At 54.0% G+C, this 16,072-nt stretch overlaps 1 protein-coding gene across 3 annotated transcripts in view; it reads left to right on the plus strand.

Moving 5' to 3' along the window:
- The first annotated feature begins 1,954 nt into the window (after positions 1 to 1,954).
- The window catches only part of ERBB2 (erb-b2 receptor tyrosine kinase 2), a 33,100-nt gene continuing 18,982 nt past the window's right edge, over positions 1,955 to 16,072 (plus strand). For 2 of the 3 annotated variants that reach the window (XM_017869251.1, XM_017869253.1), the window contains exons 1-9: positions 1,955 to 2,310; positions 9,290 to 9,441; positions 10,628 to 10,841; positions 11,526 to 11,735; positions 12,088 to 12,156; positions 12,367 to 12,482; positions 12,621 to 12,762; positions 14,203 to 14,322; positions 14,596 to 14,722. In XM_017869251.1, the coding sequence (XP_017724740.1) occupies positions 2,238 to 2,310; positions 9,290 to 9,441; positions 10,628 to 10,841; positions 11,526 to 11,735; positions 12,088 to 12,156; positions 12,367 to 12,482; positions 12,621 to 12,762; positions 14,203 to 14,322; positions 14,596 to 14,722 (1,223 nt within the window). In that variant the 5' untranslated portion in view covers positions 1,955 to 2,237. The remainder of the gene's footprint in view (positions 2,311 to 9,289; positions 9,442 to 10,627; positions 10,842 to 11,525; positions 11,736 to 12,087; positions 12,157 to 12,366; positions 12,483 to 12,620; positions 12,763 to 14,202; positions 14,323 to 14,595; positions 14,723 to 16,072) is intronic. The other variant, XM_017869252.1, reaches the window with a different exon arrangement.

Raw genomic sequence — 16,072 nt, forward strand, 5'->3', positions numbered from 1 at the left:
GTGGCCGGATCTCAGCTCACTGCAAGCTCCGCCTCCCGGGTTTATGCCATTCTCCTGCCTCAGCCTCCTGAGTAGCTGGGACTACAGGCGCCCGCCACCACACCTGGCTAATTTTTTGTATTTTTAGTTGAGACGGGGTTTCACCGTGTTAGCCAGGATGGTCTCGATCTCCTGACCTTGTTATCGGCCCGCCTTGGCCTCCGGAAGTGCTGGGATTACAGGCGTGAGTCACCGCACCCAGCCAGATTCAAGATTTGAACCCAGGTCCTCTTGGTCCCAGAGGCCCCTGTTTCTCAACCCCCTAGGATGGCATAGCAACCTGTCCCACAAGAGGTGCCTGCCTATAAGTGTGCTTAGCACATGGAAGCAAGTTTAGAAATGCAAGTATATACCTTTAAAGAGGTGTGGGGGATGGGGGGAGGGAAGAGAGAAAGAGATGCTGCTGTACTTCATTCTCCAGTCCCTGATAGGTGCCTTTGATCCCTTCTTTTTTTTTTTTTTTTTTGAGATGGAGTCTCGCTCTGCTGCCCAGGCTGGAGTGCTGTGGCCGGATCTCAGCTCACTGCAAGCTCCGCCTCCCGGGTTTATGCCATTCTCCTGCCTCAGCCTCCCGAGTAGCTGGGACTACAGGCGCCCGCCACCTCGCCCGGCTAGTTTTTTGTATTTTTTAGTAGAGACGGGGTTTCACAGTGTTAGCCAGGATGGTCTCGATCTCCTGACCTCGTGATCCGCCCGTCTCGGCCTCCCAAAGTGCTGGGATTACAGGCTTGAGCCACCGCACCCAGCCTGATCCCTTCTTGACCAGTATAGCTGCGTTCTTGGCTGGGGCATTCCAACTAGAACTGCCAGATTTAGCACATAAAAATAAGGAGGCCCAGTTAAGTTTGAATTTCAGATAAACAATGAATAATTTGTTAGTATAAATATGTCCCATGCAATATCTTCGTTGAAATTTTAAAAAAAGTCTTCCTTCCATCCCCACCCCTACCACTAGGCCTAAGGAATAGGGCCAGGGACTCCAAGTAGAATGTGGTTGGGAAGTGGAATTAAGCAGGCTAATAGAAGGCAAGGGGCAAAGAAGAAACCTTGAATGCATTGGGTGCTGGGTGCCTCTTTAAGCAAGAAGGATGCACTTTGAAGGACTGAGATAGAAGTCCTTTCAGGCTGGGTGCAGTGGCTCATGCCTGTAAGCCTGTAATCCCAGCACTTTGGGAGGCTGAGGTGGGAGGATTACCTGAGGTCAGGAGTTCGAGACCAGCCTGACCAATGTGGAGAAACCCTGTCTCCACTAAAAATACCAAAAATTAGTTGGTCGTAGTGGCACATGCCTGTAATCCCAGCTGCTCGGGAGGCTGAGGCAGGAGAATCACTTGAACCAGGAAGGCAGAGGTTGCTGTGAGCAGAGATTGTGCCATTGCACTCCAGCCTGGGTAACAAGAGCAAAACTTCGTCTCAAAAAAGAAAAAAAAGAAAAAAATCCTTTCGATGTGACCGTCTCCTCCCAAATTTGTAGAGCCTTAAGATCATGCTTTCAGGTACTTAAAAGATTCCAGAAGATATGCCCGGGGGTCCTGGAAGCCACAAGGCAAACACAAAACATCCCCCTCCTTGACTATCAATTTTACTAGAGGATGTGGTGGGAAAACCATTATTTGATATTAAAACAAATAGACTTGGGATGGAGTAGGATGCAAGCTCCCCAGGAAAGTTTAAGATAAAACCTGAGACTTAAAAAAGTGTTAAGAGTGGCAGCCTAGGGAATTTGTCCCGGACTCCGAGGGGAGGTGGCAGAATCACCAGCCTCTGCATTTAGGGATTCTCCGAGGAAAAGTGTGAGAACGGCTGCAGGCAACCCAGGCGTCCCGGAGCTGGGAGGGACGCACCCAGGCCTGCGCGAAGAGAGGGAGAAAGTGAAGCTGGGAGTTGCCACTCCCAGACTTGTTGGAATGCAGTTGGAGGGGGCGAGCTGGGAGCGCGCTTGCTCCCAATCACAGGAGGAGGAGGAGGTGGAGGAGGAGGGCTGCTTGAGGAAGTATAAGAATGAAGTTGTGAAACTGAGATTCCCCTCCATTGGGACCGGAGAAACCAGGGGAGCCCCCCGGGCAGCTGCGCGCCCCTTCCCACGGGGCCCTTTCCGGCGCCGCGCCCCCGGCCCCCACCCCTCGCCGCACCCCGCGCCCCGCGTCCTCCCAGCCGGGTCCAGCCGGAGCCATGGGGCCGGAGCCACAGTGAGCACTATGGAGCTGGCGGCCTGGTGCCGCTGGGGGCTCCTCCTCGCCCTCTTGCCCCCCGGAGCCGCAGGCACCCAAGGTGGGTCTGGTGTTGGGAGGGGACGGAGCAGCGGCGGGACCCTGCCCCCTGGCACCCCCGCCGAGGTCCCCCGACCGGCGGGGCCAGAAGGGCCTGGACGAACTCTCCCATCCCGAAGTTGCGGACAGTCCAGACGCTCAGGGCAGCCGGGCCCTCGGGTCGGAGGCGGCAGTTACACAGAAGCGGCTCGAGATGGCCCATCCAAGAGACTGGCGCTTTCCAGGCTCGGAGGGGCTCCGGGAACTTGTCAAAGAAGTTCTCTGAAACTGTTCAGAAAGTTTTCCCGCAAAGAGTATATTGCGTAGAGCGCGCGCGCGCGTTTCCTCCCTTCTTGAGCCCCCTCAAGCTTTCTCAAAGCCTTTCCAGTTGGCAGCCTCCGCCTCCGGACTGGCCTGGGCTGGATTCCTTGGGGGGGGTCCTCTGCCCTGCCCGTCCTCCAGCCCCTCCCTGCTCCCCTTGAGACGATTTTGGTTTGGTTGCTCCTGCTTCTGGCGGGGTCGGGTGTGTGTGTGTGGTGGGGTGGAGGGTGGCATGGAAACCTGTCCCAACCAGAGCCGGGGAGGAAAGGGTGGCCCAGAGGGTGGCCTCTTGCTGGGGTCTGGGTTGGGGGCGGGGGAGATGTTTGCTTTGAACAGATTCTTGGGGCCAGCTTAGGGACTGTGCTCTGTGACTTTTAGAGCGTGTGGACCATGGAGGGGTGGTGGTGGGTTTCTTGGGGTGTAAAGTGGGAGAGTTCCCAGGGAAGGAAGTTAAGAAATAAGGCCAGATGGAGGCCTAGGGAAGGCTGCGTTGTTCTGCTGCCTTTTCCTTGGTGCTGTGCGTGGGGAAGGGTGAGTGGGGGCAGTGTGTATCCTGACCCATCTGTCCACCTGTGTGCATTAATCATAAAAGCTAACATATAGCCTGGGCCAGGTATACTCTGCCAGGAACTGTTTGTGGTGTTTTGCATCCTTTAATCCTAGAACACCCCTATAGTGGAAGTTCTGCCAGCATTCTGGACTTAAAGAGATTGAGTAGCAGCTAGTAAGTGGTAGGGTCAAGATGGGACCCCAGGCAGTGCGACCTCTTACCATGCATTCGAAATTGCTATATGAATGAGTAATGAGGGGGAGCAATGAGGGATGCTGCTCCCTGAGTCACTGGGCTGTAGGGGAGACAAAATGAAAGTGTTCTGGGAGTTGTGGGTGGTCTCCATAGGTCAGGGGGTCTGGGAGGGGGTGGGTGTCATTGTGTCGGTGTGTTGCCCGAGGGGCCCTCTGTGAGTGAGTGCATGGCCATGTTATCTCTGCATGTCTATGCCAGGGTGTTCCTCAGTTGTGTGGTCTTTGTGTTTGTGTGTCTGGGCTTTGTGTTGCCAAACAGCAGTCTCTCTGCTGACTCGGGGACACAGGCTGAACTCTGTCCCCTCCAGGAACTCCCTCAAGGTGCTGGGCCAGATCTGCCATAAACAGAGGGAGGTAGCCTTCTGCGGCCACGCCTTCTTGCTGAGGAAGAAGGTCCCTCTCTTCCAGGGAGTACATTGTTGCCCTCCCTGTTTCCCAGGCAGGCATCTTCACCTCTCACCTTCTGATGAGAAGGGTGAGGCCATACTGAGCTGTCAGGCTGAGCTGCTGCCCTTCCTCACCTTGGCTGGGAGTTGATCAGGGAATGGCAGTTGCTGCAGAGCTGGATTTGAGGGCTGGGTTCTCTGGATGGGGCCTCCTTATGTCCTCACCCCTCAACCTGCACTATTTATTGTGTTGTGCAGGAGTTGGTTAAAAAGTCATTGCACAGCCTGGGCAACAAGGCAAAACTCTGTCTGTACAAAAAATACAAAAATTAGTTGGATGTGGTGACATGTGCCTGTAGTCCCAGCTACTCCGGAGGCTGAGGCATGAGGATCACCTGAGCCCAGGAAGTTGAGGCTGCAGTGAGCCGTGATCACAAATGCTCTCCAGCCTGGGTGACAGAATGAGAACCCGTTTCAGAAAAATAGTGCACCACCCAGCAGCCTCCAGCACCCAGATTTTACCCAAGGGCTGAGGGCTGGGGCAGGAATGTGGGGGAAGGGGAAGCCTAGGGGAGCCCCGGCGGGGTCAGGATTTTGCTGAGATCCTTTCTTAGAGGTATGGGTTTTACAAATTGCAGCAAATACATTCTTTTAATCTTGCAGAACTCCTTCATATTTTAATTCCAGGATGATTCTTCCAACAGCCTCCCGTCTTTACTATACTTGGGGAAAGTACTCATTTTATTTCTCAAGAAAAAACAATTGAAAAGATAGGGATCAAATGTAAAAAGAAAAAAAGGGCTTTCCAAAGTCAAACACAAAGCATGTTTAATTTTCTCGTGGTTTGGGATTACCCATATTCCTGCTGTATGAACCTGTCTTGTCTTAACTTTTTTTTTTTTTTTTTTGAGACGGGGTCTCGCTCTGTCGCCGGGGCTGGAGTGCAGTGGCCGGATCTCAGCTCACTGCAAGCTCCGCCTCCCGGGTTCACGCCATTCTCCTGCCTCAGCCTCCCGAGTAGCTGGGACTACAGGCGCCCGCCAGCTCGCCCGGCTAGATTTTTTTTGTATTTTTTTAGTAGTAGAGACGGGGTTTCACCGTGTTAGCCAGGATGGTCTCGATCTCCTGACCTCGTGATCCGCCCGTCTCGGCCTCCCAAAGTGCTGGGATTACAGGCTTGAGCCACTGCGCCCGGCCGTCTTAACTTTTAAGAAATGTACAGTATACTTCCTATATGCTAGGTTTTTATCCATGGTTTCATTTAATCTCTGCAACAGTCCTGTGAAATAGGTGCACAGATGAGAAAATGGAAGTTCAGAGAAATGAAACACCTTATCCAAGGCTCCCAGCTACCCAGTAATGTCCAGGGCATTTTTGGACTCTGATGAGGAGGCATTAAGAGGTGCTTAGAGTCTTATTTCAGCCAACAGTAATGGGTTGAACAAAACCTTAGGGGCAGGCAGGTGGCCAGTTGGGAGGAGAAGAGCTCCTCTTGTTCAGGTGAATGACCTTTCCATCCACTTCTCTAGGCTGTAGAAAGCGGGGCTGAGCTGGGGGGCCCTGAGGTCCCCTCCTGACTTCAGAGTCCTCTGCCTTCCTGTCCAGCCAATGCCTGTCTTCCTTATGGGCCCTGCCAGCATGACAGGGGGCTGCGGGCAGGAGGGGACAGAGGCCACGTTGACACACAGGGCTGTGGGCGAGAGAGACAGCTGAAGTGTCAGTGTGAGGGGCCAGTGTGGGGCTGCGGCTGGGAGGGCTGGGGTGGGGCCTGGGATAGTTGTGCCTGTCCTTGGGTGATAGAATGATCTGGAAAGAGATTCCCTTCCCTACCCTCCACCTGTGAGAAGCCCTTCTAGAGCGGCACATCCATCTTTTGTTTGGCTAGCCATCCTCCCACTGGGAAGAGAGCCGAGGTGGGGTAAGGGATGTGTACTCTTTCAAGGAGTGGGAGAATTTTCTAGCGAATGTTTGTGTTGTCCCAGTTCTGTTTACAAAGCCTCGTCATGTTTACAGATGGCTGCGCAATTCGTTACCTCATTTAACTCTCATATACCTCCTCTGAGGGAGTAAGAGCTGTTACAGCCAAGTTTAGGTCAGTAAATATTCACTGAGTTGCAGGTACTGCAGGGCATAGAGATGAATCCAATTTAGCTTCTGCCCTGGAGGTCTGGGGACTTGCTCAAGATCACTCAGTGAGTAGCCGAGCTAGGGTTCTCCTCTAAAGACTCTGGGCCCAGGCCCTGGTCTGATGTCAGGCCTTATACACCAGGTGTTTGTGGTTGGGGAATCCCAGTGTCACTTGAATGGTCTGTGACATTGTGGGTCTGGGAGAGCTGAGCTCTGGGGACACAGGTCATTTTACTATAGTGTTCATGGAAACCAAGGGAAGTGTTGGCTTTTCTGCTGTGAGCAAGAGGAGCAGCAGGGGCTGCAAGCTGGTGGGGAGGAGAGAACCCACCTGAGAGAAACCCCAGGGCTGGGGTCGAGTCCTGACCACCAGAGTCCAGAGAGACATGAAGGACTGTGACCAGCTCTGAGCAGAGAGATGGATACCATGACCTCAACCGGTCCCTTTTGTTTGGAGACTCTTGACTGGACTTCATTCATTCACTCAGCAGACACTCATCCAGTGGTGCCTGTGGCTGATCCTGCCTCATACTGTCTTTGCTCTGGGGGATTGGAAGTTGGGGTTCCTGAGGTGCAGGGTCCTGGAGACAAGGATGCTCCTGGGTAGAATTAGGACCTACCTCCCAGGAAAGCAGTGGGGGCCGGGCACCGTGGCTCACGCCTGTAATCGCAGCACTTTGGGAGGCTGAGATGGGTGGATCACAGGGTCAGCAGTTCGAGACCAGCCTGGCTAACATGGTGAAATCCCGTCTCAACTAAAAATACAAAAATTAGCCAGGTGTGGTGGCAGGCGCCTGTAATCCCAGCTACTCAGGAGGCTGAGGTAGGAGAATTGCTTGAACCTGGGAGGCAGAGGTTGCAGTGAGCCGAGAGATTGCGCCACTGCACTCCAGCCTGGGCGACAGGGCAAGACTCTGTCTCAAAAAAAGAAAATCAGTGGGACAGGGCAGATATGGGGACAGTGGTAAGGAGATGGGAGAGTGGGAGGGAAGTGTCAGGAAGGCCTTCTTGACTTCATGTAGGCTGGTGAGGGTGTTAGCCAGCAAGCCTGCAGTTTCCTGGGAGCTGTTCTCAGGGTACCAATTTTACCACCTGTCTGAAAACACTTTAAGATTCTTAATCAGACTCAAATTGGCCACAAATCAGGTAAACAAACTTGCTAGTGGGGTGGGGCTACCACCCGTTCTGACCCTCCAGCCCAACCCAGCCCAGCCGCCCTGCCCTCCCTAGAGCCTGTGGTGTTTGTAGGTGGCATCGGGAGAATTAGCATGTGTTTACGTTGGCGTGGGGTATGGGGTGGATTTGTGTGTGTGCAGTTAGGCCTAGTGGAAGGAATGCGGGATCTGAAGGCAGGCCGGCTTGAGTTCCAGTCCTCCCTGTTGCTCACAAGCTTTATGATGCGAGAGCTAACCCCTGCCAGCTGCAGTTGTCTTCTTTGCAAGATGGAGGTTGCAGCCCCAGTTTCTGGAGCATGTTACGTGGATCCACCCAGAGTCCCTGCCAGGCACACAGTAGGTGCTCAGATCAGTTACTGTGGCAGCCCCCACTCCCACTTGTTGTTGTTTTCCTATTGCCTGGCAGCCACAGCTGCTGTCCCTTGAAAAGGGCTGCAGGGGGTGGAGTCGGCCCCTGCCCCAGTCCTGTGGGGACCCTGGGCTTGGGCCAGGGCCTGGGGTCTGGGCCTGCAGACAGCTGTGTCTGTAAAGCAGCTGAAGGGCTGAGGCCGGGGGAGGTCCTGGCAGCAGGGCGTTATTTTGGGCCTGGCCTGCCACCCCCAGCTCCTGTTTCTCTTGGGAGTCTGTGGGGAGAGGAGGAAGCATGGGGAAGAGGAGGGGGTGCAAGTGGGTGAGGGAAGAGGAGGGGGTGCAAGTGGGTGAGGCATGGAGTGGGGAGGCCTCCCTCAGGGACATGGACCCTTGAGTTCTATTTCTGGGCCCTCCTGTTCCTCCCTCTTTGTGCATATACGCCTAGAGAGGTGGGAATAGAGGCCACTCTGGGTATCACTAGGAGACCACCAGTTTGTGGCCACTGGCCTGGGCAGGGAACCTGGGGACTCACCCTGCCAGCCTCTCCCAGCTCTCTGAAGGCAGGGGGTACCTCATATTACCCCCTAGGATTTGACCTTAGACTCCAACTTGCTGGGAGAGCAGTGCCCCTGGTGTCAGACCCCAACCCGGCCCTTGTGTTGTCCCTGAATCTGCATGTAGCCTGCAGGAGGTGGAGCAGTGACCGGCAGGAATTCTGGGCAGCTCAGGCACCTGTGGGCCTGAGGGTGTCCTCTGCCCCCACCCTCCCGATCTCCTGGGCAAGACACACCAGGTGATTCATCTCACCAGAGCAGAAAAACAAGTTCATCTGGGCACTTTCATCTCCCCCCGCTGGCAGGCCGGGGGTGAGCTGCTATCCCGGCGCCCCGTCACCAGGGTTGCTTTGCCCCCTCTAGTATTCCTGGCCTTAGTGGGCATTTCTGGTTTCAGGGATACCAGGCTGGGGTCCAAGTGGGCCAGGTATGGTAGTTTGGCTCCATGCCCCATGGCTGATGGCTGGCGCTGGGCAGGTAGGCAGGGCTGACGTAGTGCCTTTGTGGCAGCAGTTTCGTGGCACAGATTCTGCCAGCTCATTCTGGAGTCTTGCCCTGAGGAGGTGGCCAGGGTGAGGGTGCCAGCACAGGAACCTTTGGCGCATGCTTCACCCTGGCCTGGGATCTGCAGCCTGGGTCCAGATGCCCACAACTGGAGTCTGATGCTCCTTTTCTCTTCATGGGACACTCCCAGAGGTCTCTGCAATGACCAGGGCCCCGGTTGCCCCATGCCCCAGCTACAACTCCAGCTGACCCTCCTTCCCCACTCTCTGGGTGGCATTATGGGGGTGTGGATCCCTTGCCAAGAGGTTGGCACGTGGGTGTGCTGGAATGGCATAGGGAGAATGCACCGAGTTTGTTTGCTTGGGAGAGGGGCAGGGGGCATCCAGAAGATACAGGATTCGTCATCGCCTCTCTTGGGGGATTTTTACCCCTTGGCCCTGAGTTGTGCCTTTGGGACAAAGGAAGCCTTTCTTTGCCAGCCAACACCCTGTACTGGCGGGTGAGCTCCACAGGGCTGGCACGCTGGGGCAGCCTCTGGATGTGCAGGGTGGGCCTAGTCAGAAGGAGCCTTTCCCCTGAAATCCCTCTACTTCCCAAGCACACAAGCTTTCTCCTGCTGTTAAACCTGCAGTGTGCAAGGGATGTAGGTGGGGGGGTCCTTCAGTCAGCCTTCTCTCTGTCTGAGATGAAATGACTCTGGGAGTGAGTTTGGGTGGGGAGGCCAGGTCCGAGAAGGTCCCACGCCAGTGTCCTCTGACCCATCTGCTCCCTCCTGCCAGTGTGCACCGGCACAGACATGAAGCTGCGGCTCCCTGCCAGTCCCGAGACCCACCTGGACATGCTCCGCCACCTCTACCAGGGCTGCCAGGTGGTGCAGGGTAACCTGGAACTCACCTACCTGCCCACCGATGCCAGCCTCTCCTTCCTGCAGGTGAGGCCCGTGGGCAACCCAGCCAGGCCCTGCCTCCAGCTGGGCTGAGCCCTCTGTTTACAGGTGGGTGGCAGAAGAAGGTGCCCTGCCCTTCTGTTTCCTCTTTTGTTGTGGTTTCTCAACCAGGAAGTCCTTTCTAACGTCTAACCCCCATTCATTTTACTGCAGAATCAGTTGACTCTCTCTCTAATGTGGCTGGCCGAGGTCATCTCTGGATGGGATGCGTCTGTGTTTCCGCTAAATCTTGTGCTGTCTTGCCAGCATGATCATGTCCCCCGTCCACATGCCCCAGCCACTATCCCTCTCCCATGTACAGCAGCAGAAAGGGCTGGTGAGAAAGGTGGATTGCAGGCCCAGTTCTGCCACTGATGAGCCCTATGAATGTGGCCTATACCCACTTAGCTTCACTGGGTCTCAGTTTCTCTATCTGTGTATTGGGAGCAATTGGGAAGCTCAAAAGAGAAATGTCTATGAAAAGGTTATGAGCAGGAGAGAGAGTGGAAACCAACCTGCTGGCTCATGTCCACGGACCCTGGAGTGGGGCCTTGTGCTTGGTTTGTCAAATTGCAGACACCGGCTGAGCACGGTGGCTCACGCCTGTAATCCCAGCACTTTGGGAGGCTGAGGCAGACAGATCACCTGAGGTCGGGAGTTCGAGACCAGCCTGACCAACATGGAGAAACCCCATTTCTAATAAAAATACAAAATTAGCTGGGAGTGGTGGCACATGCCTGTAATTCCAGCTACTTGGGAAGGCTGAGGCAGGAGAATCGCTTGAACCTGGGAGGCGGAGGTTGTGGTGAGCCGAGATCATGCCATTGTACTCCAGCCTGGGCAACAAGAGCGAAACTCCATCTCAAAAAAAAAAAAAAAAAAAATTGCAGACGCCATCCCATCCAGGCCTTTGATTTCACTGATGAAGAAACTGAGATGCAGAGAGGGTGGGGTACCTGTTCAGAGTTTACAAAGTGCCCCCCGACCATTGTCTTTCTTGATCGTGTAAAAATCTGGTGAGGCAAGGTGGGGTGTGATCTTTATCTCCATTTTATCGTTTTATATAAGAGGGAACAGGACTGCTCAGTGGCTGGGGGCCTTGCCCAAGATCTCCAAGTACTGGGGAACCTCAGGGAGGCCCTGGGGGGTGGCAGTGTCCCTGTTTCAGCCCCACCCTGCTTCCCCCTTCCAGGATATCCAGGAGGTGCAGGGCTACGTGCTCATCGCTCACAACCAAGTGAGGCAGGTCCCACTGCAGAGGCTGCGGATTGTGCGAGGCACCCAGCTCTTTGAGGACAACTATGCCCTGGCCGTGCTAGACAATGGAGACCCGCTGAACAATATCACCCCTGTCACAGGGGCCTCCCCAGGAGGCCTGCGGGAGCTGCAGCTTCGAAGCCTCACAGGTGGCTTTCACCGTCATTGAAACCTTCTCTTGGTTATTCAGAGCTGACCAGGGCCACTGCTAACCATGGGGAGGCTTTGTGTGCATTAGAAATGGTGTCCCTTCTGGGCAGACGCAGGCAGAGCCTGGGAAGACACCCTGAGAAGACTGGAAAAAGATTCCCCTTCTTCCTAGGAAGCTGCAGCTTGCGTCAGCGCACAGAATTCAATCATGAGAATGCAGGCTGGGTTTTTGCCCCCACTTGGCTGAGTGAAGTGTACAGTGAACAGCCTATGTAACTATTTGCTGGCCCTGGAGCCGACTCTGCCCCAGAGTCTGGGTGCCAGGTGCTTTGCCCGCATGGCCCATTTCAGTCACACTACAGTCCTGTCAGGAAAGAATCAGTGTTATTCTCATTCTACATATGAGAAAACTGTGGCTTGCAGAGATGTGAGTGATGGGGCTGGGTTTCAGACTCCACAGTCTCTTAACCACCAAGCAACATGTCCGGAGTAGAAATGAGAGGGCAGGAGAAAGCTGCGGTCCACGTGAGCATCTGGACCTAGCATGGACAACTCACTCCTCCCTGGCTCTCGCTTTGTTCATGTTGCAGGGATGGCGGTGGTGGGGCTCAAAGACCGTGACGATATCTTTCTCTCCTCCCTGGGGAATGTGGGGTTGTTTAAAAGGCCTGCTTCTCTTTTAGAAGGCAGGAGGGCCCCAAGGGAAGCAGAAGGTGACAGAAGGGGAAAGGGTCCCCTGATCATTGCTCACCCCACAGAGATCTTGAAAGGAGGGGTCTTGATCCAGCGGAACCCCCAGCTCTGCTACCAGGACACGATTTTATGGAAGGACATCTTCCATAAGAACAACCAGCTGGCTTTCACACTGATCGACACCAACCGCTCTCGGGCCTGTAAGCCATGCCCCTCCCTGCTGCCTCCTCTCTCAGACAGCCTGACCCCAGCCCCAAACTCCCGACTTACAACCCTGTGCCTGCCCGACACTGCCCCAGCCGCCTACACCCATTTCTTTCCTCTCTGTCCCTCCTGCCATCTCTCTGTGCCTCTTCATCTCTGGGGTTCTCTGCCTGTCTTCCTCTGCTTCTAGGTTGTGCCTCTGGTTTGGGGGCCTCTCAGCCTGTCTGAGTCCCTCCCTCACTGTGCAGTTGGCCTCGTGGCCTCTGCTGCTGTTTGTGTCTCCATTATTAACCCGTCCTCTCACTGTTAGACATCTCTCTCACTTCGTCTCTCTGGTTCTGTCCTCAGGCCACCCCTGTTCTCCGGTGTGTAAGGGCTCCCGCTGCTGGGGAGAGAGTTCTGAGGATTGTCAGAGCCGTGAGTCTCAGGGAGGCCTGGAGTCAGGGAAGGGGAGGGCCGGGGCCGGGACCAGGTGGAATGCAGGTGTCATACAGGTGACATGGGAGGGGTGGGATAACAGGCTTGGGATGTCTTCCCTGGGGCAGGTAGTCTCCCTAGAAGGTGATGCTGATGAGGGTCTGGTGCTCAGGATGCCACTCAGCCCTCATCCTGCCCTTTGCCCAACAGTGACGCGCACTGTCTGTGCCGGTGGCTGTGCCCGCTGCAAGGGGCCACTGCCCACTGACTGCTGCCATGAGCAGTGTGCTGCTGGCTGCACGGGCCCCAAGCACTCTGACTGCCTGGTATGTGCCTCTGCTGTGTGTCCAATGTGCCCTATCCCCTAGGATGCAAGGGGTGGGCACCCTGCCTGGTACTGCCCTATTGCCCCTGGCACAGCAGGGCAAAACAGAACAGTGACAACCAGCCACCTGTCCCCCTAGGCCTGCCTCCACTTCAACCACAGTGGCATCTGTGAACTGCACTGCCCAGCCCTGGTCACCTACAACACAGACACCTTTGAGTCCATGCCCAACCCTGAGGGCCGGTATACATTCGGCGCCAGCTGTGTGACTGCCTGTCCCTGTGAGTGCCAGGGAGAAACACAGTTTTCATCGTTTTGGTGGGGAGGTTTGTTTCTGTAAACGGGAGCATATGGGGAGCACTGTCTGCACCTTGCTTTGAGAACCAGTCATGACAGTTCCTGCCGAACTGCCTCGTTCTTTCAACAGCTGTGGAGCAGGTGGCAGTAAGGAGAGGCAGCTAAGAGCCCAGACGTGGGAGCCAGCCTGCTGGGGTTTGAAACCCAGCTCTATCAGTTAGTAGGCACCTGACCCTCTTTCTGTGCCTCAGTTTCCTCATCAGTAAAATGGGGGAAAGAATAGTCCCAACTTCATAAGGTGGTTATAACATTTAAAAGAGTTATATTTGTAAAGCTCTTAGAACAGTGTCTGGTATGTACTAAGTGCTCCTAAATGTTAGCTTTTGTTCTATAGTCTGGCTAGATCAGTTTTGGCTTTTGTTTTGTCTTGTTTTTGAGACTGAGTTTAGCTCTATCATAGTGGTGCAATCTCGGCTCACTACAACCTCCGCCTCCCAGGTTCATGCTATTCTTGTGTCTCAGCCTCCTGAGTAGCTGGGATTACAGGTGCCCACCACCATGCCTGGCTAATTTTTGTATTTTTAGTAGAGACAGGGTTTCACCACATTGGCCAGGGTGGTCTCGAACTCATGACTTCAGGCGATTCACCTGCCTCGGCCTCCAAAAGTGCTGGGATTACAGGCATGAGCCACCGCCCCCGGACTTTTTTGTTTTTGGCAGAATCTCACTCTGTTGCCCAGGCTGGAGTGCAGTGGGGCAATCTCGGCTCACTGCAACCTCTGCCTTCCGCATTCAAGCGATTCTTGTGCCTCAGACTCTTGAGTAACTGGGACTACAGGCATGCACTACGATGGCTGGGTACTTTTTGTATTTTTAGTAGAAACAGAGTTTCACCATGTTGGCCAAGTTGGTCTCAAACTCCTGACCTCAAGTGATCTGCCCGCCTTGGTCTCCCAGAGTGCTGGGATTACAGGTGTGAGCCATTGTGCCTGGCCTAGATCAGTTTTATTTAACAGATCACCTATTTACTGATGGGCATTTATGGACTGGGCTCCGACCTGGGGAACCTCTCTCCTCCTTTCGCAGGAACAGTGGACCTTCAGATCCTGGCTGTGTTAGGGAGAGGACAAAATGTAGAGCCAGACCATTTGGGTTCAAATCCTCGCTCCTCCACTCAGTAGCACAATGACCTTGAATAATTTACAGAACTCTCTGCTTTGGTCTCCCTTTTTGCAAAATGGGAATCTCACAGTGCTGATCCCATCCAGTTCTTGTGAGGAGTAAGTGGATGTCAGGTGCTGACACATGGTAGGGCATTTAAGTATTGGTTGATATTGTTCTTCTTGTGCCTGGGCACGGTGACGCTGTTCATGGTGGTGCACGAAGGGCCAGGGAATGTGGCTACATGTTCCTGCTCTCCTTAGACAACTACCTTTCTACGGACGTGGGATCCTGCACCCTCGTCTGCCCCCTGCACAACCAAGAGGTGACAGCGGAGGACGGAACACAGCGGTGTGAGAAGTGCAGCAAGTCCTGTGCCCGAGGTACCCACTCACTGCCCCCAAGGCCAGCTGCAGTTCCTGTCCCTCTGTGCATGAACCCTGGCCCAGCCCTCCCTGTCCTATCCTTCTTCAGACCCTCTTGAGACCCAGTCCTTGCCTTCTACTGTCTACCCCTGGCCCTCCTCAGCCCTACAAGTGTCCCTATGTCCTCTGTCAGTGTGGGGAGGGGCCTGGACCCTGATGCCCACGTAGCTGTTAACCTGTCCCGGTGTGAAGGCTGAGACAGCCCCTTCCCCACCCACCCCACCCCCTCAGTGTGCTATGGTCTGGGCATGGAGCACTTGCGAGAGGTGAGGGCGGTCACCAGTGCCAATATCCAGGAGTTTGCTGGCTGCAAGAAGATCTTTGGGAGCTTGGCATTTCTGCCGGAGAGCTTTGATGGGTGAGTGGGCACAATGGCCTGAGACAGTGTCAGGGCAGACAGAGTCCTGAGGATCCAGATGTGGCAGCATCTCTCGGGGATGGCAGGAGACAGAAGTTGATGGGGGGGGCAAGAATGCAAAGAAAGCAGATGGGAGACCAGAGAGAGCAGGATCTTTGGAGTGGGAGTGGTTATTTTTGTAAATGACATGCTATCCGTGAACAAGGACTTGTATGGAGGTCAGACCATCTAGATAAAGTAAAATTCCCTTTGAGTTCATAGCACCTTTATTCAAAATATCCCCAAATTGGAAATAACTCAAATGTGCATCACTCGGTGAAAGAATAAACAAGTGGCAGTATGTCCATTTGGTGAAGTTCCACTTAGCAACTAAAGGAAATGAACTACTGATACAACATGAATGAATCTCAGAAACATTACATTGAGCAAAAGAAGCCAGAGACAAGATTCCATACTGTCTGATTCCCTTTATGTGAGGCTCTGAACAGACAAAACCACTCTGTGGTGGGAGAGATCAGAATGGTGGTTGCCCTAGGGTGGGGGGCCTCAAAAGGGAGGGACACAAGGATATTTCTGGGGTAATAGAAATGTTCTGTTTATTGACTGGGGTATTGGATACATGAGTGAATCCATTTGTCAAAACTCATCAAACTGTATGCTAAGAGTCTGCATTTAATTTAATTTAATTTAATTTAATTTAATTTAATTTAATTTTTTGAGATGGAGTCTTGCTCTGTCGGCAGGCTGGAGTGCAGTCGTGCAATCTCAACTCACTGCAACCTCCGCCTCCTGGGTTCAAGCGATTCTCCTGCCTCAGCCTCCCGAGTAGCTGGTGCTACTGGTGTGTGCCACCATGCCCAGATAATTTTTGTATTTTTAGTAGAGACGGGGTTTCACCACATTGGTCAGGATGGTCTCAATCTCTTGACCTCGTGATCTGCCTGCCTCAGCCTCCCAAACTGCTGGGATTACAGGCATGAGCCACCACGCCTGGCGCATTTTATTGTATATAAGTTATACTTCAATAAAAAATGAATTGGGGCCAGGCATGGTGGCTCATGCCTGTAATCCCAGCACTTTGGGAGGCTGAGGCAGGCAGATCACCTGAGGTCAGAAGTACAAGACCAGCCTGGCCAACATGGTAAAACCCCATCTCTACTAAAAATACAAAAAATTAGCCAGGCTTGGTGGCATGTGCCTGTAGTCCCAGCTACTTGGGAGGCTGAGGCAGGAGAATCGCATGAACTCGGGAGGTGGAGGTTGCAGTGAGCTGAGATAATTTTGCCACCGCATTCCAGTCCGGGCGGAAGAGGGAGACCCTGTCCCAAAAAAAAAAAAAAAAAAAGGGGG

The sequence above is a fragment of the Rhinopithecus bieti genome, unplaced genomic scaffold, assembly GCF_001698545.2.
Source record: "Rhinopithecus bieti isolate Rb0 unplaced genomic scaffold, ASM169854v2 scaffold_5019, whole genome shotgun sequence".
Taxonomy (NCBI): Eukaryota; Metazoa; Chordata; class Mammalia; order Primates; family Cercopithecidae; genus Rhinopithecus; species Rhinopithecus bieti.